This window comes from Epinephelus lanceolatus, chromosome 6 (assembly GCF_041903045.1).
Source record: "Epinephelus lanceolatus isolate andai-2023 chromosome 6, ASM4190304v1, whole genome shotgun sequence".
In the NCBI taxonomy this organism is placed as follows: domain Eukaryota; kingdom Metazoa; phylum Chordata; class Actinopteri; order Perciformes; family Serranidae; genus Epinephelus; species Epinephelus lanceolatus.
The window spans coordinates 27,726,863-27,752,208 of record NC_135739.1 but is presented as its reverse complement, the minus strand read 5'-3'; the positions used below and the strand labels follow the sequence as shown (position 1 = coordinate 27,752,208).

At 41.0% G+C, this 25,346-nt stretch overlaps 2 protein-coding genes across 5 annotated transcripts in view; both read left to right on the top strand.

The window, feature by feature from the left end:
• Positions 1-25,346, top strand: part of rabgap1l (RAB GTPase activating protein 1-like) — a 138,346-nt gene that overhangs the window by 46,327 nt on the left and 66,673 nt on the right. The gene's annotated exons all lie outside the window — the stretch shown is intronic.
• On the top strand, positions 5,987-16,316 carry gpr52 (G protein-coupled receptor 52). Its single transcript, XM_033620735.2, has one exon. The coding sequence runs from the start codon at positions 7,891-7,893 to the stop codon at positions 9,007-9,009; it is 1,119 nt and encodes a 372-aa protein (XP_033476626.1). The 5' UTR covers positions 5,987-7,890; the 3' UTR covers positions 9,010-16,316.

Here is a 25,346-nt window from a genome sequence, read left to right as displayed (position 1 = left end):
TGCAGTGGGAATTAGCAATTTCCAAATGTAAGGCAAGAATGCTGCATTATCATCGTTATCCAATATTAATCATGAATGCCATGACTTTGTGTAATAAATCGGAATTCATTAGGCCTAAGCCGAGTAAACAGTATCTATATCTGTATCCTCAGTGCCCATTATTATGTCAGAATTAACAAAACATGAAGAAGGGAATTGGAAAGCACTGTAGGTCTGCACCAACCTCCCAAGATTTGAAGAATGTTGGTGTTCTTGCAACTTGTGATTTTAGTCTGATCACACCAAAGCAAGGGTGAGTTTACAAGCTACCTTCACCAAGACCAGCTCTGGGCCTCCTAAATGCTGGAGAGAGACACTGTGGCAAACATCTCAAAAGTGGTTGATTAAAAATTAACATTAGTGTAACATTATGCATCCTTTGGTCATTTTGGATTATTGAACAATGACTGTCTTAAAGGAGGAAAGGGCATTTCTCTTTTACCTGTTTCTCTGCAAGTTTCAATCCAGGAACCTGTGCAGGTCTTGTACAGAAGCAGCTGGACTTAGTACATTCGGCACACTAGGCAAACTTTACTGTATTTATTACTTACAAGAGTGTGATCTAATGAGCACAACAAACAATAATGATACATAACAAACAATAAAACAATAAGGTATGTACCAATTTGCAAATTTCAGGGTTGGGCGAGGTCGTGGTGGGGTGCAATTTTGGCACACTTCCTCTGTGTGGCTCCCTAAGTCGCCTATAGGAAGATCCGCCACTGCTTATTATGTCATCTGACTGCGGCTGACAATACTAGCTGCCCCTTGGCCAACATTCAAAACCAAGGCCGACTACTGTAAGCCTTTACATGGCCACCAGGTTCTATAATAACCTCTCTGGCTTGTCTAAACAGCATCTGAAAGCTTATTTGTACAGACAAGCCTTGCATTGATGTTTTTGTGTTATCCCTGTGTGTTCAGTTTGCCACTTTATTTTTTTATTGGTTGATTTTGTTGATTGGGTTTAATGTGATGCTTGCTCTGCATATATAAACTTTACTATCTCAATTACTTACTCACCTTGTCTTGGTGAAATGTCCTTGAACAAGATGGTGAACCCCGTACCTCCTTACTGTCCGTACTGTAAGCTGCTCTGGTTAAGGCTATCAGCTTAACACCTGTAATGTAGTTGTAAACTCCCTGCTTATGCCAACACATTGCTGTTGATTCTGGAATCAGCAGGAGCCCAGGGGTGGAGGAGGGTGGGATGCTGGGAAGCAGTGAAAGGTGAATCAGCCTCCACCTTTGTTTCCAAGTGGCCCTGCTGGCTTTGTTTTGGAGCAGAATGAATTATTAACGGTGGCCTTCTGGTCGTGTTTTTCATCAGTGTCCACCTCCAAAGGTAAAGAGCACTGTGCTGAGAGACCTCCATTGACTGGCTCCCTCCATAGTGACTGCACAACTGGATACATGAACTTTTTTTTTAGTCTTCACTTTGTCTCTCTTTATTTTTATTTTTCCTTTCTCTCTGTTTCCATCACACTGTTTCTCTTGAATTACCAAATTAAGCAACACAGGTGCTGAAGAATATCTGGTCTCCATGACAATCAAAGAGCTGTCCGTCTGCATGGTAGATTATTTTATACTTCACCTCACAGTCGCTGATGAAGTACTCTCATCATACACTGAACAAAAATATAAACGCAACACTTTTGTTTTTGCTCCCATTTTTCATGGGCTGAAAGATCTCAAAGATCTAAAACTTTTTCTATATACACAAAAGACCATTTCCCCTCAAATACTGTTCACAAATCTGTCTAAATCTGTGTTAGTGAGCACTTCTCCTTTGCCGAGATAATCCATCCCACCTCACAGGTGTGCCATATCAAGATGCTGATTAGACAGCATGATTATTGCACAGGTGTGCCTTAGGCTTGCCACAATAAAAGGCCACTCTGAAATGTGCAGTTTTGCTTTATTGGGGTGGTCTGGGGGGGTCAGAAAACCAGTCAGTATCTGGTGTGACCACCATTTGCCTCATGCAGTGCAACACATCTCCTTCGCATAGAGTTGATCAGGTTGTTGATTGCGGCCTGTGGAATGTTGGCCCACTCTTCTTCAATGGCTGTGCGAAGTTGCTGGATATTGGCAGGAACTGGAACACGCTGTCATATACGCCGATCCAGAGCATCCCAAACATGCTCAATGGGTGACATGTCCGGTGAGTATGCTGGCCATGCAAGAACTGGGATGTTTTCAGCTTCCAGGAATTGTGTACAGATCCTTGCAACATGGGGCCGTGCATTATCATGCTGCAACATGAGGTGATGGTCGTGGATGAATGGCACAACAATGGGCCTCAGGATCTTGTCACGGTATCTCTGTACATTCAAAATGCCATCAATAAAATGCACCTATGTTCGTTGTTCATAACATACGCCTGCCCATACCATAACCCCATCGCCACCATGGGCCACTTGATCAATAACGTTGACATCAGCAAACCGCTCACCCACACGACGCCACACATGCTGTCTGCCATCTGCCCTGAACAGTGAAAACCGGGATTCATCCGTGAAGAGAACACCTCTCCAACGTGCCAGACGCCATCGAATGTGAGCATTTGCCCACTCAAGTCGGTTACGACGACGAACTGCAGTCAGGTCGAGACCCCGACGAGGACGACGAGCATGCAGATGAGCTTCCCTGAGACGGTTTGTGCAGAAATTCTTTGGTTATGCAAACCGATTGTTGCAGCAGCTGTCCGGGTGGCTGGTCTCAGACGATCTTGGAGGTGAACATGCTGGATATGGAGGTCCTGGGCTGGTGTGGTTACACGTGGTCTGCGGTTGTGAGGCTGGTTGGATGTACTGCCAAATTGTCTGAAACGCCTTTGGAGACGGCTTATGGTAGAGAAATGAATATTCAATTCACGGGCAACAGCTCTGGTGGACATTCCTGCAGTCAGCATGCCAATTGCACGGTCCCCCAAAACTTGCGACATCTGTGGCATTGTGCTGTGTGATAAAACTGAACATTTTAGAGTGGCCTTTTATTGTGGCCAGCCTAAGGCACACCTGTGCAATAATCATGCTGTCTAATCAGCATCTTGATATGGCACACCTGTGAGGTGGGATGGATTATCTCGGCAAAAGAGAAGTGCTCACTAACACAGATTTAGACAGATTTGTGAACAGTATTTGAGGGGAAATGGTCTTTTGTGTATGTAGAAAAAGTTTTAGATCTTTGAGTTCAGCCTATGAAAAATGGGAGCAAAAACAAAAGTGTTGCCTTTATATTTTTGTTCAGTGTATATGTTGCATATTGTCCATGTTGTACAGTTTCACCCCCTCACTTCATAGCTTGTGGCTCAAAATACAACTTGGTGACATAACTCATGTTGTATTGTGTGTTACTCTTTTTTTAGTAGGGCTGTGATTCACGGTCTCAACAGTAAATTTATTAGATTTTTTTTTTAAGTTGGTGAACCGTCAACTGAATCAGGAATGACTTGCCAATTTAGTTGTCATTATATTTACATGTGCATGAATGTGAGACAAAAACAAATGTTTCTATTTAATTCACATAATGCAGTGATACTTATGTTTACTGATGTTAATTAATGCTTATTATATTATTGTTGACAATCTGGATAAACAATATACAAAAAAACAGAAATAGTAGTAAGATTGTAGTATTTAATTTTGGTCCTTAATTACAATTTTACAGAAAGAATGCACATAATAAATGAAAAACATCAAGCCATTAAATTAAAAAGAAACAATATTGTAGCCTAAAAGGTGTAAGCTGAAGCTCAAGCTTGTTATACCTACCCTTTTAGCTTAGCATATTCTCATAAGTGACTTATTTACTACTAAGTTATACAGAAACGAAAACAGAAACATTCACAAAATTCCATAACATTTCAGACACAATAATAATCAGACCCCAGTTTTATATTTCTTTACCACCTTATTGTTCAACATTTTTAGAGTTCCGGTGTGTAAAATTTTGTGCCCTCTGGATGTGAAACTTCTCCCATGTACAAAGCTTGTAGGCGGACCACAGTGGTTGATGCAAAAACATGACATCAGAAATGGCCCTCTCTAGAGCCGGTATTTGGTTGTCTGTTCTGTGGTGCTGGAGAACAATATGGCGGGCTCCAGAGAAGAGGACCTGCTCCATACGTAGATAAAACTCCTATTAAGGTAACATACTGTAAGCACAGTGATTCATAGTTTAAGGTGATTATAAGTTAATGAAAACATAGTTTTGAATATTATATACCCTTTCTGCTAATAGATGGCTCTAAATCCTACACACTGGACCTTTAAATTTGTAAAGTGAACTACACATTCTTAATTTATTTTGTAAAATAATGACATTTTTTACACAAAGATGCAAATGGGCACCCCTCTAAGTTAAATCTAAGTAGCTTCTGCCTCCATACTTAAAGTCAACCAGTCTGTGTTAGACATTTTTATTGAGTTGAATGCTCTGTCATAAACAGGTGTGTTAAAGGATTGGATTGGCTGCATGCCTCCTTTTCCTGTATAATATTCTTACAACGTATTACATGGTTCTCAAGGACACTCAGTCATGTCTAGGTTCAGTTAGTGTCTGTGAATGGCTCTTTCTTTGTAAGGCATGTATATTTCCTTGTTGTTTAGATAGCACATTTCATTTTTCGCTCTGATGGTTTCATACAGTATGTGACTTTCTGTGTGGATTGGACCAAACGCTCTTCTAGAATTTTTAGTTTTGTCAAATAAGATATGCATTTGAATAGCATCATGTTTTCCTTTGTCCATCAGCAGTATATAAGAATACAGTGTCGGTTGACAGGATGTCTATATTTTCCATTAAGGATTTAGTTCCTGTTATGTTTGCTCCTTTCAGACATTTTTTTTTCAAATAATCAAAGCACTCTACACTTCCTGGAAGAGGCCAGGTGCAGTATTGTTTTCCAAAGTAGCCATTTTCCATCCAACTTGCAGCCAGCCACCACTCGTTGCCTCTAAGCGGCTCTAACAGTTAAAAAACAAAGAAAGTGATAACATTACCAAAGTTGCTCTGAATTTTCTCTTTGCAAGATTCTCCTGCCCAGCCACCATGCTTGACACTTTCTTTCCATCCGCCCCTTCTGCTTAGCTAATTTGCTGTCACTTGATCCTCTTTATCATCTGCCGGCCAGAGGACGCTCCCAACCGGCCGAAATGCTGGGCAACTGTAACTAAGGGGCAGGCATAGCTGCGCTAAGCTGTTGGTTGAATAAAGAATAAATAAAGTATCCAGAAGAACCTGGAGCCTGGCTAGATAAGGGAAAGAATTCATTTAACTAGGATTAGCTGTTCAAGATGTTTCATGGGATTACTAAGGTTGAGTGTCATCCTGTCGTCATTAACAGTGTGTGATAATGTGTGTCGGAAAGTGAGGCTGATGACCACTGACACTAACAGCTGTTTTCTTTTCTTCAACCCCCCAAAAGTAGAGACAGTACAGTGAGTGACTCATGATGTCATGAAATGTGTTTTGCTATTTTATGCTGGGATATTTATCTCATCTTATATTTTCAATGTTGTAGGTTGTTTTTATGTATAATTGAAATATAAATTTGTGTTTGTTTTTTTTTACATACTGGGGCTAGGTAAATGTATGGAGTGGAGAATTGGAGATTGTGGGAAGGAAGTGGGACTGAAACAGTGAAGGAAAGAAAAGGAGGGGGTGGAGGGGACTTTAGTTAATAGAAAACAGACTGTGAGAGATAAGTAATATGTAAATAGGAAATGTATCCAAATTTACCTCTGGGTGAAAGCCAGTGTGAGAGACAGAATAATGTGGCAGGGAGCCTCAGGTGCAGCTGGGATGGGAGGAGGCGGGGCAATGAGCTAGAAGCTGAGGGAGAGGGAGCGAGAAAGAGGGAGGGTTCATGTGTGTGTGTGTGTTTGAGTTAGTCTGTGTGTGTGTGTGGAAAGAGAGAGAGAGGTTGAGTGTGCAAGCTAGAGAGATTGTGTGGAGAGGGAGGGAGGGAAGTGTAAGCCAGTCACAGCATCTCTCCTTCTCACTGCACCAGGGCTGAGGGACTCTTCGTCCCCTCGCTTCCCTCGCTGCAGATTTAACTCATTTCCATCAGCGCAGTCATCCTTTTTTTCTTGCTTTTTACTTGCTGCTTCTGACAGATGCATTACATTCATTTCTTTCTGTATGCCAGGATCTAAGGATTTATGTATTGAAAACGTGGGTTGTCCTGTTTAACGGAATTAAAAAGGGGGACGTTTGCAGAGGACAGTGCTTGAAACTGGGACTCCGACTGGGACTTGGTCTTTTCTTTATGCTGCTAGAGTGGATTCCCTTTTGTTGCGCTGCCAGTGTTTTGTTCAGGGTGACAGACACTCTGAGAGAGGAGTTGTAGGACCCCATACCTCTACAACTATACAGAGTTAATACTTCAAAGGACTAAAGCAAGTTAGAAAATCTATGGTTGCATTAAGCACTTGAGGAGAAGGTGCTAAGCCTCCCCTGCCAGTGCTTCAGAATGTCACAACAAAAATGCAAGTAACACGTTTATGGGATAAATAGGTGGATTTCTGATTGATTCCCACACCCCTCTCTGCAAGTGTCTGCCACAGGATTGCTGAGGAGTCAAAGTGAGAGGAGCGCTGAGCTATTCAGCTGGCCTCTTATTGCTCCAGGAGAGTCCTTCCACCTGCCTGCATGGGAGTCTTACATTCAACACTTTCATCAGCTACTGGACTTTTACATTTGTTTGTCTTTCGCGACTTGCAGTCCAGAACACTGAGAGGCAAGTTTGCACATTTGGATTTAAACTTTAAATCACTTTAATAGCAGAACTTCATCCAGACATGTTGACACGCTTGTTTTTTTTTTACCTCATTCTGCCTAGGGATGCCTTGTAAACACATTTTTCCCCCCAGCGCTGTGTGTGCTGAGAGAGCTGTGACATTATCTCCTGCGGAGATCCCCATGTTGTTCTAGCCTGTGTCTGTGTTTTGATTCAGACAATAGCTGGGCATGCATGGGCTCCAGACACTGACCAGAGGACCACCAAAATAAGGGAAGCCTGCTGTAACATTGTAAACACGCCAGCACCCATGGCGCAGTGAAACTTTGGATTAATTTAAAGGGGTTGATTTGCAGAGATGGATATAATTTACATTTCCAGAGAGACTCGTAAGAACATTTTTTCCCCGTAGCAGTTGTTGCCTACAATTTATTTTTTAAAGGTAACCACTCAGTAAATTTCATCTGATCTCCAGGAGTGAAATCAGAACCATATGCTGCTTACTCATCTGATCTCCTGTAAGGATCCGTCAAGAGCAGAGAGCATTGTGCTTTCCTTCACGCTTTAACCTCTTTGTATGGTGTCCTCTCTCGCATCCTATGTGCTCTCCGCCCTTGTGCGGACAGCTTATGCCCTCAGCCTCCCTGTGGCATCCCTCATTAGGATCAGGAGATGAGGCCACAGACTGGCAGGCAAAGCAGCAGGGAAAGTCGCCGCTGGGATTGATGCTGGCTACAGCACTAATGCTACCCTGGTTTACTGAAGGAATACAGTTTTTTCTCCCTACTCCTGACTGTTACCCACCCACTACTTTCACTAACCATGAGTGATTGGAAAAGGAGAGCTAAACGGGTTGTCCTACCCTCCCAGAGGCTTTATTGATTTTCCTCCAGTCAGTGTTCATTTGATTGAGACCCAGCTATGTGAGAGTAAGGTGAAAGAGAGAGTGAGTGTGTTAGAGAGAGTATTGAGCTCCGTTAACTGAAGAAGGCTGCAGACACCCAGTATAGAGCGGGTGGGGGGGACAGGCAGTTCTCCAGTTTCAGGCCAGCTGCCTTATGGGTGACACATCACAAACCTGACCCACCTGGATAGTGCCCAGAACAATGAACCAGTCTGAACTGACAACGGACCCGGTGCTCGCTGCCAACAGCAGTCATGGAGACTTCTTTCCTGGCAGGGCCACCAACCACTCTTGTCCCTTGGGCTGGGGGCTGAACCAAGGCCTGGAGGCTTGCGTCCTGGAGACTGCCGTCATTGTACTTCTGACAGTGCTCATTATCACAGGGAACCTGACAGTTATCTTCGTGTTCCACTGTGCCCCTCTGCTACACCACTACACCACCAGCTACTTTATCCAGACCATGGCCTATGCTGACCTGCTGGTGGGTCTTAGCTGCCTGGTGCCCACTCTGTCTCTGCTCCACTACCCAGCAGGTGTCCAGGAGCCCATCACATGCCAGGTCTTCAGCTACGTCATCTCTGTTCTAAAGAGTGTTTCAATGGCCTGCTTGGCTTGCATCAGTGTGGACCGCTACCTGGCCATAACAAAACCACTGTCTTACAACCAGCTGGTGACGCCATGCCGGCTACGAGGCTGCATCACCCTAATCTGGGTCTACTCCAGCCTGGTGTTCTTGCCCTCGTTCTTTGGGTGGGGTAAACCAGGCTATCATGGAGACATTTTTGAGTGGTGTGCCCACTCTTGGCCCACCTCTGCCCTTTTCACGGGCTTTGTGGTGTGCTTGCTCTATGCGCCTGCTGCACTTGTGGTCTGTTTTACGTATTACCATATCTTTCGCATTTGCCAGCAGCACAACAGAGAGATCAGTGAACGACGGGCACGTTTTCCCAGCCAGGAGATGGAGGCTGGTGAGGGCGGTGGCGGCGGGCATCACAGTGGGCATGGACCAGATCGGCGCTACGCGATGGTGTTATTCCGCATCACCAGCGTTTTCTATATGCTCTGGCTGCCCTACATAATCTACTTCCTGTTAGAGAGCTCCCATGTGCTGGACAGCCCTGCCCTCTCCTTCATCACTACCTGGCTGGCCATTAGCAACAGCTTTTGCAACTGTGTGATCTACAGCCTGTCTAATAGTGTGTTCCGCCTGGGCATGCGTAGGCTCTCACAGACGATTTGCTCCTTCAGCCATTGTGCGGCCGATGACAGGGACTTCGGGGAGCCTAAACCAAGGAAGAGGGCAAACTCATGCTCCATCTGAAGGGATGACTTTTACAGGATGAGAATGCTGCTGGAATCTATCAATGGGGAATATGAATCTTAACCAGTTGAGCAGCTAGTTAACTTTGAGTAACATTGGCATGGCTTAACCCAACAGAAAACACTTTCTGTTGCATCAGCCTGTCAGCTGACACCAGTGACATTGCGATGGTCACAATAAACCATGGTTTATTGCATTATAAGCTTTTCGAGGAGATGGGTGCAGTGTCTAAACAGAGAGATTTAATGAGATGGGCACACTTAAATGACTAATATTCTGTGGTATGTGACTTGGCTGTGGGTCATGTAGAAAGTAGTCTCTCCCCATGGCTTTCTCAGCTTTTACATCTCACTGTATGTCACTGTATCAGCCACGTCAGACATAGTGGGATAACTGAGTTATCATAGGATTCATGAATATCTCCTCAGACATTAAATGTGACCACACTTTTTCATGCCTGTTAAATTTTTTTAGTGGTTGTGAATTCGATTGACCTTCTATCAGATGTCTCCGTGCTTTCTATGACTGTCATTAGCAGAGACTAGATAGCCTACACTTACTTGTGCTCATAAACCTGTTTAAAGGTTCTAAATGATCATTTGACTTTTTAACTGTATGAACACACACAGTGACATTGACGACAGCCATTATGCTGCTGATAAATAACAGATGGTGTACGGCCTTGACTGATTTCTAGAGAAAAGTGCGCAGCCCATTTCTGCTAAAGCATTTTGTGTTGAGTCTTGTCAACATGATGTGTGCACAGGTGAACAGAGGAGAGATGCAAAAAAGTCATGATGTACTGGTCAGATGCATTTTTTTTCTATTGTTAGAGTGATTGGCAAATTGCATATCTGACAGCAGGTTTAAATTTGGATAAAGTTGTTTAATCAGACCTTGATGTAACAGTAATCTCAAAACATAAAACTCTAATATAGCAGTGTTTAGGTAGTTAGGCAAAACATATTTCTACATCACAGCAGATGACCAAGGACTGTTAAAAATATCTGAACTGGTGAAAGAAGGTTTAAAATCCATAAATCAAGTTCAAATCCACCAAAACAAGAATTAATAAAGTTTTCACTTGACTCAATGTGGTTACTAATCTATATTGTTGACGGTCTAATTGTCAACCCATTTAACACATTGCCTATTACTGTAGTGTGTATCCACAGATGACATGCTGCTTTCATTGTTTACCAATTTACATATTAGCTAATTATGTTTGGTCACCAATTGATTGGTGCATGCCTGCTAAAAAGCACCTTATTTCCAGAATTGAGACAAATGATGTGTCGTTTTGACTCTGAGGCCTTTATATTGAGGGCAGTGAACTGATGCTTGCCAGAGGTTTCTTCCCAAGATCCCCTTGCACTTATGAAATAGCCCATCAGCGTCAGCATTCCCACCATTGGTGTGGCATTCCTGATATGGCCGTGTTATGAGTATTCTGCTAACAGTTTGATGCATGAATGCTCAACAGTCATTTCTAACAAGTCTAAATTCAAAATAAAAGTATTAAATTATGAATTTCACAGTATTATTTAAAATGGAAAAGGTTTAGAAACGGAACCCTGCAATTGAGCTGAGTTTAGGATATTATTATTTATAGATTCACCTCTTGGATGTTGCTTTAACCCACTCACAAACTTCCCTGACTCACTTACAGGAAAGAGAAGTCGTAGTGGTAGCACAGACCTGAAGATTATCAGTGAAACAATTATCTTTGTTAAAGATGATGGACCTGGGTTCAGATTAATGTGATCTGATCTGTCTGGAGGTCACTGTGAGGCTAAAACTTAACTGATCTGAAATTACATGCTTAGTTGTGAGAAAGGTTTAAGGCTATCAGTGGCTCATCTTGTGGAGGTTTGTTAAACCATTGGCCGAACAATCCTCATTACTTTTAATTTGCCCCACACTCTTTAGCTCTGCCAATGATGCTGCTGATGAAAATGATACTGCCCTCAAACTACAGGCCTGAATGTCTTACGTGTAAATTTGGTAACTTTTTTTTTTTTTTCATGATTTCTGTGCCCAAGCAACAGATGACTGGGCTGAGTATAGGTGTCAGAAATTGGTTTGTTTATGGGCTCCTTATTGGAGATGGGTAGTTAAATCTATTCTGCTATAAAATAATTATGTTGTTTTTTTATTGTACCCATTCCAGCTTGATGAAATCTAAAGACTGTTCCCCAATATGGGGCTTTTTATATACAAAGTGCAGATGATGTGTGTTGTTAAAGCAACCTACAAGACTGCCTTTGGCTGTGATTCTCACCCTTTGCTACAGCACAGTATTTCAGGCACTCCAGTCAATTTACCTTGTATATTCCCTCGATCATTGGATGAGTGTCAAAGCATAATTCATTTGAATACAGCCACGTACTATAGCCAATTACTGATTTTCCCTCTTTGCTCATGTAGTAGTGTCATCTGTGGTTGAAGCCTTGCTTGTACTGTATATTTGTCCATGCTAGAAACCAAGTGACACAGCGCACCCAGCCCCTTGATATTGTAACTGCATTCAGTGCTGCTTAACAGTAGCCTGTGTAAGTCATTCCTCATTTTAAAGCTGCATTAAGTGATTTTTGAAGCCACTGCGCAGAAAGCCTTTAGCTTATTATATTTTTGTGGCTACTTCACAAAAACAGAGCTACATGATCATTCCAGTCCCGAGTCTTTCTGACCATTCCAATGAATGTAAGTACAGTATTGTTTTTAAGACAAGGTTTAGAAAACCAACAGAAAAAAAAAAATGTCTCGTTTGGGTTATCTAGGTATTCGACTTCATTTATCAACCATTCCTTTACTTCGGCTCTCTGCAGGTTTGCATGAGGCCAGTAGCCTACAGACAACTTGAAATAATCACTTGCTGGGAGTGGCTGCCCATGGTTTGTACTGTATGTGCCGGCATTGTTTTGGTTGTTTTGGTTCAGACAACTAAGATAACCAAGTCTGTGAGGTGGTGTAAAGCTGCATTGTGGGGTATTGATTCTTAGCGGGTTCATCAGCATTAATCACCCTTTAAGATAGCCAGGAGTTGTTTGATTCAGTGTTAGTATTTAAGATATTGCTTTATGCAGCTTTAATGCATACAGATTGTTCTGTATATGTGCCTAACAATGTATTTTGTAGGAAGAGTGGAAAAAAGATGTTGGGAAGTAATTACACTTACACGGACATGCTGCACTTTTACAAAACATTTTCCGGCTACATGAACATACCTTGTGACCATGTGCACATCTGAAGGTACGTTGTTGTTGAATTTAGTTTTCCATGACTTTTAGTTTAGAGAGGTATCCACTTGAACCGAGAATGGGTCAAGTCATTCATTTGTTACAGTCAGTCTGACTCCTGCCTTCAAGTGGGTACATGTTCTACTATCTGACGTCTACATCATATCTGTAAGATAAGAGCAGACAGCAGATTTGTCTAAGTCTTGTGAATTCCCCTCTGTAGCCGTATGACCTGGCATATATGAGGAATAGCAGTAGGGAACCACAGCATAGCCGTGTCAAATACTAGACTTATGATGATATTTTTTATTTCGATAGCTTGTGTTTTTGGTGCTTCTTTGGAGCATAGTGCAGTGGGGTGGTAGAAGAAATTTGTAGGGTCTGAATTAGTGCTGTATTATCTTCACGACATGGTGACAAATAACAACACAACAACATTTAAAACAAGAGAAAGCAACATCTTGTATTAGCATAAAATAAAATAGTTCAGTTGTTACCACATAATGTAAAATTTGGAATATACCATTCAAGTGGAGATTATAGCATTTGGTCAGAAGTTGCACAAATATTCATTCCTTTGGTGGGCTTTTTCTTTTTCTTTTTTGTAGCGGGTTATGTGAAATGCGTGTCTTGACTCAAGGTTTTAAAAATCTAAGAGCCACTGAATGAATATTTAAAAAAAGAAATTGTTTATATGTGTCTGTATTACACTGACCAAACTGAAGTGTTAGAAATCAAAACTGTTATCTTGTTCAAACAAGTCATCTTACTTTCAAGTGCATTGATCGGGGCTTTTAGTAAAAAAAGAGTTTTATTAATGACAGGATAATATGTATTTATTTATGAAGTTATGTTTAAACCTTTACACAATATACTGTATATGAGTATACTGTATATAAAGTGTGTGTTTCTGTTTATAATCTGCTGTACAGCCAAAAAACAAAAAAAAAAAAATCAGACAACTTCTGACAAAGGTATGGCGCACCCATTTGTGTTAAATCAACTAGGCTGCTGATGTTTTGAATAGGAGGCAGAGTGTGTTGAATTACATAGTATCTATTTTTTTATTTTGAAATTTTGTCAAAGACTATGGTTTTGTTGTTGCTGCCAACCCAATAAAGGTGAAAATAGTAGACATTCACATATGTGTAGTTGCTTTTGTGGAATGTGTTTCTATAGCAGCAGCCACCAGTAAGACAGCTTATATTTATAACCATAAGAACTCTCTAGAGACATCCTCATATTTCCTCCACTTGGCACCTACTTTACCTATTTTACTTTCATTACTTTACCTACATTACTCCTTGTAGAGAGTAATGAAGAGGATGGAGATGTGGACTTGTGACTGAGTGGCTGCCTGTTTGAACCCACACACTTGATGGTATCTGTGCGATGACGCCTGACACAGCAAACATTGTTCAGGTGCACTTGGGCAAGATGGTTTGCTATACAGCACCAGTTACTTCTGAATTGTGTTGAATGAGTAATAATCACAGCAGTAAGACAGGCATGTGTTTGTGCATTAATAATGTAAATCTAGGTCTAATGAGCAGATCAGATGTTTAAGGCATGTGGCCCCTTCGCCGAGAAAAAGAATCTAGGATAAAAGTCGCCACCCTATAATTTCACAGCCATTTTATCAGAGAGTGAAGCCCAAAACAGGGAGACCCTATTGTCTTTTTGCTATTGATCACATATCTGTCTGAAGTTCTGCCCTTGATGGTTGCTCCAGCTCAGTTATGAGCAAAGCAAAGATTTATTTCATTCTCCTCTGAGCCACAGATGGCTGATCAGGTGGCATTTGCTTGGTAACAACTCTGCGGCAGGCTAGCCTTTCCTTTAGTGCCACTGGGAGTTAATGCAGACCATCATGTCCTCTCTCTGTGTGAACAGTATCCTCATTATAGAGTCTGATCCCTTGTTCTTGGTCTTAAATTGGCCTTTGAAATACATACACTCAACCTTTTAGACTGCAGACAAGCTTTGAAACAGCCATAACCCCACTGTGCTCACCGAATAGCTTAGTGAGAGAGAGAGAGAGAGAGAGAGACGAGAAAGAAGAGATGGACATGGGTATTGGAAAAAGATTGACCGTAAGATCCGTAGATCAGGATAAGGAACTAGTTGGAGAGGGAAAAGATGGCAAGATAGGTGAAGTGGGTTAAAGGTGTACTATGCAGGATTGTCGGTTAGTGTTTGTGAGCATGCTTGCCAGCGAAAGTGAAAGTAGAAGCCAATCCCAGATGTTTCGCCACGCTATATTTGTGTTTTTCGGTGGTGTGTCTCTTGAATGACTGCTGCTTACGGTCTGGCACCTGGCTGCTACCTTTTTATGAAACCCCAACCTTGCTTGAGGGCTTTGTAGGTTCACACCCATAAACATCTCAAACACAGGAATAAGAAAATACAGGCAGGGGGTAGAGTCTCCGCAGAAAAATACACCGCCACACACTTTTAAAAGGTGATAAGTGATGATCGATAGGGATTACTTCTTTATGAGTCTAAGCACTGCTTTTTAGGAAAATCCTACGTGTATATTTTTAATTGGCCTGCTTGAATGAGAGGAGCAGGATGGTGAAAACAGGAGCATCAGGAAGGAGGAAGGTGATTGCGAGGTAGCGGGAAGTATAGGTGGTAAGTGGAAGAGGGTGAAAGAAGGAAAAGCGGGAAGGAGTAAGAGAGAAAGGATGAGGATGAAGAATAATGATAAGGAAGACGTATGCAGTAAAACTTGAATAAAGTTGAAAAAGCTTACTAAAAGTTACCTGTTTGGTATAGTTTTATTTTCATACACAAATAACATTTGCAATAAAAAGAAATATATTTCTTTATTTCTACACCTCATATGGGACAACTTGTATTTTCACAGGGCTTGGCAGGGTTTTTTTTTTTTTAACATTACCATAAAGGTTGCGTGTGTACTGTAAGTATATGAGCACAGAAGAACAAAATAATCTGAAATTGTTTCTTATGGCACTGTAAACTATTTGTATCAAGCTGATTAAGTACAGTGCTATGAAAAATGCTCATTGCATCAAAAAAGGTTGTTCTGTGGCACAAAGCTTAATAACTATTTAATATATAATATTCAGTCTTTTTATGTTGTGTGTGTGTGTGTGCATGCGTGTGTAGATTCAGTGTGCTTTATTTTCATGCCAGCAACCACGTTTAGAGCATGCAGTATTTGGATGCTTTACCAGTATTTTTTTGATGTTTGAAATCTAGTTTTGGAATGAAAATCTGAATTTGTTCCTTCTACCAGAAAGCATTTCATCTGCACTAACTATTCAGCCAAACCAAGAGCAGCTTCACGGTCCAAGCCTGTTCAATATTCATGGCCTACACTATATCAGGAATTCCCTTTTATTTCCACAAATGGCAGCACTCGCCTCACTTCCCTCTTTCCCTTTCTATCCTGCCACTTTCCTCCTCCTCTTTCCGTCCTGATTGAGAAAGGACCACCTGACCGTCTTTTGAGGTGGGGAAGTTATAATTGGAGGGGAAGCCACTTCCTGCCCCTGTGTGCTAATGGCAGACGCTTGCGGCGCCCACCAAAAGCCTTTGATGGCATAAGGAGGACACACTCATGCATCCACACAGCAACACACCCTCATACATCTTGCATGGCCTCAGTCAGTCTTTGAAAACGTGGGCCATGGTTGTGGCCTGATAGCTGATGGGTGTTGGTCCAGGCACAGCTGATTGTGTGCTCTTACAGTATGTAATGTGTAGTGTTTAATATTTATTTATCCATTGACAAGACTGAGGCACTTTAGTGGCTCTGTGAGGCTGTACTTAGGCACAGCCGTGCTTTGAGCTAAATGTTTGCACCAGTGGCAATTCCTGTAGTTGTCAAGACATTTCCTCAGGGTGCTTTCAGACCTAGAGTTGTCTTGCTTGGGTCCGAATCAGGGACTTATTTTGTTACGTAGTTGCATAATTGCCTAGAGTTGGTTTGTGCACTCACGGCAGCATTTACAAGCAGACCAGATCAAATGCCTTGCATGAGAATACTGCTCTTGATTGGTCAGAATTTCTATGTGGGAAAAATCCAGGAAATAAACAAAACATTGAAGAAGAGTTCACTTGCATGATAAATGTGACCCTTTCTAATGTCACGATGGAGGGACAACTACGCAGGTTGATTTTGGTGCTGGTCATTGTGTACTATATTGGTTGCATTGTTCATTTTAGGCAAACCATACAGTTTGAAAACGAGGCGCGGCTCCAACTAGAAAACAATGTTATGATGTTTTGGGCGGCCGAATGCGCTTATTAAGGCAGTACAGGAGGAGGCGTCTGGGACTGTAACATTCTCATGGTTGTTTAACCCAAACAATGAATAATATGCAGTTGGTTTGGATCACCACAAACAAACCGCACCAGAGTTTGTAACCTCTTCAAGGAGGTCTCTGTCTGGTTGTTTTGGTGTGCACCCGAGTGCGATTGCCCTGTTCACACCTGCCCAAACGAACCGCACATAGGGGGCAAACAAACTTGAGTTCGATTGAGCCAAACCAAGCAGGGCAGGTATGAAACCACCCCTAGAATACATAATGTCAACCTCATGGTGTCCATAGAAGGTAAAGTCAGTGGATCGGCAAAGTCAGTAGGATTCATCCTCTGGAGACCATGCATATCTGTATAAGATTATACGGTAATCCATCCATAGTTGTTGAGATATTTCAGTCTAGATCACAGTGGTGGACTGACCAACTGAAGTCTTCATAGAGCCTCCATCATGGCTAAAATTTGAGCGTGCATGCTCTTCTTCAGTAACAGCCCATACCCACATTTTCACCCTTTAAACAATCTTCTACTGCCTATGTGGATTTAATGTCTTGGTTAAAAACACAGTGATGGCAGTTATTGTGGGAAGGCAAGTTTTTATTTTCTCATCTTTATTCAGCTTTTATATCTGAGGATTTTCTGGTTACAAGCCTGGTGTGGTGGTGCTGCTAAGCGATTTTTGCATGAGCCTCTGCATTGTCCAACTGCTCGGTGTTTGATGCCATCTTTGCTGTAGTTTGCATGTGCCAAAAGTTCAGTTTTACAAACCAAATACAAAAATCCCACAACATTTCAAACATAGTTTTTACAGTGTTTTGTGGAAATGTGTCCAAAAAGTTTAATTAGTAATCAAAGATTTCAAACTTTGTATGGATTTCGGTTTTGATTTATGCTTATTAGGTGAATCAAAGCTTATCTGGAAAGATTGCAGTCTTAATTATGCTATTTCACACACTTCACTTATTCACAATTGGCAACAAAATTCAGGTTGTGGCAATCAACATTAGTAGAAAATCAAAGCAAAACGTGCTTAGCTTTTCTCCACTATCACTTGTTTGTAAGCTGAATATGTGTAGTGTATTGTGAGTTAGCTATAAAGCTTAGTAAATGTGGTCATTGATCATGGAAGCACACAGTTATGCTTCAGAAAGTACCTGCAGTTTAATGAGAATACTGTGAAAGCCTCTCAGTAGAGCGTACAGTAGGGACTTGACATTTTAACCACATGGTATCCTTTATTTTCTAAATGTTATTATCTCTCTAATCCTCATTGTTGCTAAGAGGTTCCAAGTGACAAAACGGCTGCCGGTTCAATCCCCATTGTGGACTTGAACTCAGAGCAATAAAGGGAACACTTACCTGCCCATTCAATGCAGGGCACTGGGGATAAGAACATTGGAAAATGCCTAAACTACAGGAAGTCCTCATCAGCTGCTTTTCAGCCCTTTCATTTCACCTTTGGACCTGATGATTGCCATAGGTAGACTTTCTTTCCATCTGCAGGCATGACTGACTGAGAGCTTTCTCTTACATCTTTTCTAAGTGCTTCGACTCTCCCGAATGTGCTCACTGGTCTCACTGGTTGTGAGTAACATTCAGCATTCCACTTTCAGATTGAAAAACCTGATTCTGCAGTTTTTCGCTTATTGTCCTTTTAGTCTCTGTTGCATCATCGCTCGCTCTTTTTGTCTTGAGTAATGCTGACTCTGCGACTAAGAAACCACTCTGTGAAATCCCACCTTGTCCTTGAGCACCACAGCATCTCTATGGCTAGCGGCAACTATGGAAATCAATTTAGGTCAGGGTTGTTATTTGCCCTGTGATGGGACCATATTGGCTAAATTGCTGATTTGGCAGGTGATGGTTCAACTTGCCTGGTCAGGAAGAATTTTCTATGGTGTTAACAAGGAATATTTTGGCTTAATAAGACATATACACATTGTATTTGCCCCCCTTCAAGAAAAAGTGTACCTTTTAGGCTTGCGCGTTGGCTATAAATGTGGCCATTGACACTATAAAGGTCATGCTAACTTTGCACTGGCTGACTCCATTGTAGAGATTTCTGTAAATGAGGACTTGCACAAAATGACATCTTTAAGGACAAGCTAAATGAGCCTTCCAAATAAACATGATTTTTATATGACTCATTTTGAACTTCTGTCTTGGAGTCCAGGTTCCCCAGAATCACCATTATGGCTTTCAGAGATAACTGGGATCTACAATTTGCCACTTTGTAGAGTCACAGTTTACGGGAAATATACTATGTTGAAAAATGCCAGAATTAGTGGGTTAAAGTTGTTTTCACATCATTCTGTGACTGAGCGCTGTTTTTCTGAGGGTGATTTTAGGGACCTAGATCTGAGAGATTAATGCAACAAAGCGAAAAAACAGCTTTTTAACCTTAAACTCAGTTCTAATCTCTTATAATCAAAGGGAGCTAGAAGACTCTTTCATGTTTTACAGGTAAGAAAAAGCAGAAATGAAACATTAGATGAGAGACGGACAAAACAGCAATATAGATAGATAGTCTGAATTGAGCAGCTAGTTATTGATTCAGTTGAACCATTGTGTAGATCATTAAACCTGATTGATAAACTGCCAGCAGTGATCCACAGCACCACCTCTTTCCTTCACCTTTTAAAACTCTCCATGCCTCATGGTCAGAAGCACTGAATGTTTTAACACTGGCAAATGTACAGGAATTAGGTCATTATGACTACCATTTTAATTTAAATAATTTTGAAATTATTGTATACTTGAAAAAATAAAACTAAACTTAACACAACTAAATTGAATAAAACTTTTATTCACAATTTTTTATGTGAGGTAGACTTTTTTTAAATGAAAAATCTGTCAATGAAAAAATGTAAATGATGTAAACGCTGGACATTTATCACCTGCATTATTACTCAATATTTATAAAAGTGATGGTGCCAAATTGTATGCTTTTAAGTGTGAGAAAGAATCCCTATATTTCTGGTCTTTTTCAGTCTGTCTCAGTGATGGATTCTAGGCTCTCTTCTCTTCCATGGTCAACATTGTCTGACAACTGAGCGCGCTACAGCTGGCACTTTGAACTGCAGACATTCTTTCCTCTGTTCGAAAAAAAGGATTTTATTGTGACACAATGGAGCTCATTAAAGTATTGGCTTTGGAACGGCTTCAATTCACTTTCCTTACTGCTGTACTTAAGGAACATCTAAAGATTGTTTTTCATTTCTTCTCTATTCATCCTGTCAAATTTGATTTAGCATAATTCGCACCAATATTCCTGCTCTAGCCAGTCATATACAGAGGACAAAGACAAGCACCTTGATGGACACTGGAGGACAAATCTGTTTTTTACTGTTAACCTCCCTGCAGACCTCAGGTACTGAAGCTCTGCCAGCAGATGTACAGCCAGCTTCTCTAATTCTCTCCCAGGGCATTTTAGCTGAATTAAATTCCATAAGACAGTCAAATTACCCCTTTGGCTCCTTAGCATATTTCCTCCTTCCTTCTACCTCCCCTCTTTTACTCTTCCTTTCCCTCTCTCTATCCTGAGGCAGTGTTTCCCATAGTAGCACACCAGGCCTGTCTGTGTTAGGCAGTTATTTAGTAGTGATGGTCCAGCAGCTCGCCTCCGGCCATCGCTGATATGGCTGGTTCTTCCTCTGTGGCATTTAGCCGTGCTACTGTTGCCAGGGTGGTAGGAGGGGAGTGTCTAAATGAAAATAACAAAATATATTAAATAAAAAAGTAGCAGTTTGCTGTGTGACCAGTGTGTCATTCGAGTCTCTCTGATTCTGTTAGTCCGCTAGTGGACAAAATCACCAATCATCAGTCAGTGAGAAAGAAAAAAAATATACATTATTACTAAAATCATATCTAACCTAAATAACCTTCTGGGGGCAAAAGCTAGTTATTTCCTCCAGCAGTCTGTATGTCAACGGAATAATCAATACTGGTCATATTTGCAGCTTGGTTCAAAGCTTAAACAAGGACAAAAAAACAAGTGGATAACAAAGCTTGTTATTTTTTGAGAAGAGTTTTTGCCATTCATAACCAAATAGTAGCCTGTCAGCTTAACAGGATTTCCTGCTATTCATTTTACTTCCTTATGCCTGTGAAAACTGTTTTATAATGAAGTTACTGTTTGAGATTTAAGGTTGCAGTGCGGGTTTTTAGCCTCAATATTTCTGTGTAAACCACTCTTGTAAGTTGGCGACAACCACTACAAAGCTTAAAGGGAACATATGCTTTTGTTATCTGTCATATACATAATGTTACAATGTTGGATGTCGTCAGATGTTATTAATTGCGGCCTAAGTTTGAAATAATGCCGAAATGTGTGTTGAAGCTGATATCAGATCATAACAGATTTCTTTATATTATCATCTGCTCCAGGCGTATTACTGCAAGTGTTTTTATGATGTAGCATACACTGCTACATGTAGCTACATGCTAACATCAGGAAATCATGTAACCTTCATTGCCGATTTCGGATCACAATCATGCTGGAACATGTCCGATTGTAGTTAGAAGCTTTAATTGGTGATTTTTCACTGTGAAGATTTCAGTGCAGAGATGCCAACATACGAAAGACCCCAAAATGCTGAAGTATCAGAGCAGACTGGGCTCTTTCAGGAGGGGGTCTTAAAGGAGTTTCAGAGGGTTAATACAGATGTTCCAGCACAGACCGTATGAGGAAAATGAAATGTAATGTTTTTTGACCATTAAAGCATGTACTGTAACATACTTAGTAGAAACCCAACTACCCTGCCGAGTGAATTTGTCTGGTGTGAGAGAACTGGCACGTGCTGTTCACTTTTTAAACTACTTTCATCTTTCATTTGTTTTTTTAAATTTTCTGGTCGTATTAGTTGTAGGTCTTAATGATTGAATATGAAATGAATATTTTGGGATCATTTTCACAAAGGCAGTCCTATCTATACTGTGTCTATGCTAAAATAGAAATTGTATGTTTAACCTTTGGTTGCATATAAAAAAAACTAAGATGCATTCACTGCATACATACTTAATACTTGATGTCTGGTTAGCTGTACTTTCCCTGTCACTCAGTGTGTGTAATGGTGGATGAGACTGCCAGCCATCCAGCAAGCCATTCCTAGTTACAGTTGAGTGTCTCCATTGTCTCTCTGGTTCTTCCCAACTGAACATCAGGACTTAAGAGGCACTGTGTCGCTATGGAAACCCAGAGCTGAGTCTGAAGAAGCAACAAGGTTTCAGAGAGTTCATTTGAAGTTTATAAATAGGGCGCAATTAAAATGGATGTTAACATTTGCTCCAAAATAGCAACCTCTTCATTATTCATTCATGTGTGCTTTTATTTTGAAGACGCAGGGGAAGGAAAATGCAGGCAGGAAAGGAAGTCTAAAGCTATATGTATTGGTGTGTGTGTGTGTGTGTGTGTGTGTGTGTGTGTGTGTCGTGTCGTGTCTTCATCTCTGTACTGTACAGGTTGTTTATTTTACAGGAATAACAAGTGGATTGAAAGACACAAAGACCCGCCTACACATAAAACAATTCACATACTGTAACTTTATATATACATTCACAAGTCCACCCTCATGGGCCGACCCGCTGAGTGTCTGACCCTCCTCTCCCTCCACCTCTATCATCCCTTGGGGTCTTCTGTCCCCACATAACAGAGACTCAACTCATATCCTCCAGTAAAAAAACACAACACACAGAAAATGTCAGATATCTGGGGGGATGCACTTTATCCACTGACCTCTCTCAGTGATGCTGTGTGTGTTTGGTGTGTGTGTGTGTGTATGTGTGTGTGAGTGAGAGAGAAGAGGACATCTCATCGTGCTCCAGCCCCAAATTGTTCCCTACCAAATGCAAACTGGAACAGTACAGCATGTTTTTTTCTGCATTTTTTTGTTTGTTTGTTTTCTGCATAGTTCAGTTCAGTGTGAGCATTTTTCCTATCATCTTGCAAAGGCATCCAAAATATCAGAGTGCTACACTTGGACTACATCAAAGTGCTAATACACATCCACGAAATACAGACGGGTTTGCGTTTTATTTACACTTATGTTTCACCATGTCTGTGTTTCATTAATACAAGATGTCCTGCCTACCACCTTATTTCTTTACTCCCTTGGTTACTTTGTTTGACACTCCATAGATTTCTCATTCGCTTTACCTTAGAAAGTGTCAAGCAGGATGAGAATTTTAGGGCTGCAACTAATGACGTATCATCCTTTAATCATTATTTGATAAATCTGCTCCTTTTTTGATTAATTGGAAAATGCCCATCACAATTTTCCGGAATCCAAATAAATGTCTGCAGGTTACTTTTGGTCTGAGCAGCTGTCTAAAACAAAGATGTTCAATTTTCCAATCAGGTCGAACAGCAAATCCTCATATTTCATATTTCATATAGAAAAAAATAACAACACAAAATGACTTACATGTTTTTGGAAGGGTGATGAATGCCTTTTGTTCGAACACATTTGAGTTCAGAGTGGACCCTTCTAGTAAAACGGTTAGTGTTGAGTAAGTAATCTTTTTTGCATTGTGTTTTTGAGTGTTTGCACATCTAGCTGACGAGCCAACTAATCACAGCCTTTCAGCTTTAATGCTTTAATGAGCAAATGTTTGGTATTCTTCTTTGATAAATGACTTTAACGGGTTGTCAGTAATGTTAATTAATTTTCTGGTGACCAACTGATCATTTTGATTAATTTCTAAAAAGAAGTAAAGGAAGATGTTAAACAAAACAGCTTATCCCAGTAACGGCTCTGTTACCTGTCAGCTCTTTGGTGTGTCAGGTGTTTTCTCCATCCCGCTTGCTTGTCACCAATTTCACTGCAAGCAAAATGAGAAATTTTGCTTTTTTGCTTTCTCTCTGCACTGCATCTGCACTCCCAACTTGGCTTATTGAAATGCAGAACCAGCCGGACCATTAAAATGCCACGGCAGCGATACAGAGACAGATGAATTTGCAATCTGCCAGGCGGGCCAGCTGTTGCCCCCCCCCCTTACCCTCAACCCTCCAGGGAAGCCTCTAGAAACTTCCTCGCCAGCAACCAAGGACAAAGGCCTCAGGGGGAGCTGGTTTTTAATTACCGGGCTGCCGTCCTCTGAATATCACACCAATAGATTATCTCAGTGTGTCCAACTGAAATGAAGAGAAATGAGGAGTGTTTGTGGCAGCCAGGTGTGTCAGCAGAAAGGGGTGGTGTCATTTTTACATCCAGCTGTCTGAATGTGTTATGACTTAAGGCGAGACTTTGAAGTCATAATGCAGTCTGTGTTTTTTGCTCGATGTTCCTAGAATTAGCACTTTTCTTTGGAAGCTACAGCACAAAATAACCCAGGTATTATTCAGTATATACTGTAGATGCACAATATCTTAAGTAATCTGGCATTTTGGGAGTTTATTACAGCCATTCGTGGCCATTCGTGAATTCCCATTCACAAAAGATATTGCGCTAATGATATTACAGTGCAAACACATCCAGTAAGTTTCGCAGCTGAGTGCAGTTTGCCTTTTTTGCATCTGTTTGCAATCATTCATGTGGCAAAGTTTAAGAGTTGCCTTTGCACCAAATACACAGCAGAAAACTGAAATTCTGAATTCTTCGAAACTTCAACTCCACCTTGGGCAAGGAATTAAAATGTGATGGAGAGAAACCCTATTCATGTTGTTGCTGTTTTCAAACTAACACTTTCAGACTGTAAAAGATGGTATGATTAGCACCAACTCGCTGAAGATGCTAATAATTTTACTGAATCCACATGTGGCTATTTGTGCTAATCTTTGTGATATGGACTGTTCTTGTAATGATGCTCATTTGCATAGAAACAGGCCAATTTAATGCTAAATGTATGCATATTATCTAATCTAAATATGTGCAAATAGCACAGGAGCACTGAAACACTATTTGCTTGGCAGCACAGTTAGGGGCGCATTTCACCCTTATGCTTTGAGAATTACACAGTTTCTTTTTGTCTTAAATGTCCAGGCTTTTGTGAATTCGCCTGTGTGTTTCATATTTTCTTAGAGGTTAATTGACCAATTGAGTTGATCCTCCGACAAGTAAGATATACTGTAGTTTAATACCTCATTCAGCCCAGGGGTTTTTCCCTTGAATCATCATTTTTTAGGAGGCCAGTAGGTGCCTCAGTGGAAATTAATGGCAGACCTTTAAATTGCCTGGAAAGCATTTTATTTACCTCCAAGAGGAAAGGTTTGCTGAGCACACATTTTTCCTTTAACAGCACCCATCTTCAAATCCACACTGCTAGTGATCAACAAAGGAAAACCTCATAGACTAACCAGTCTTTACTGCAACTAAGCAGCTTCACAGTAGCACATGATGCTGAAATGCCTTGCTCAGAGGCTTGCTGGTTCAGGCATCCTGAGTGGCTTCTTGCTAGCTGGTTCTGTTGTAAATATTCCACCTGAGCAGGATGCCTCTTTTGTCTTAATCAACGAATAAATAACGTGATAGATTCAGAGGAGCACGATATTAGTTACATGAGCAGGATACAAAACTATACACAGGCAGGGTGGGAATGTGATAACATTTTATTTGAAAGTCTTTCATTTGTATTTATCATGTTTTATCAAGCACATTTGAGCATTTAATCATCTGTTGTTTGTGTGTGGTGTGTATATTTAGTTGTATAGAACATGTTGCCAGCAAACATGAAACATGTAATAATTGGATAAGATAAAATAATCACTATTGTGACTGAAAGGCAAGTACAGAGAGTGCGTGTAGTCAACAATTTCGTTAAAAAACCCTCCATCTTTCCTTCCTTCTTTCCTGTTTTTGGGGGGGATATAAG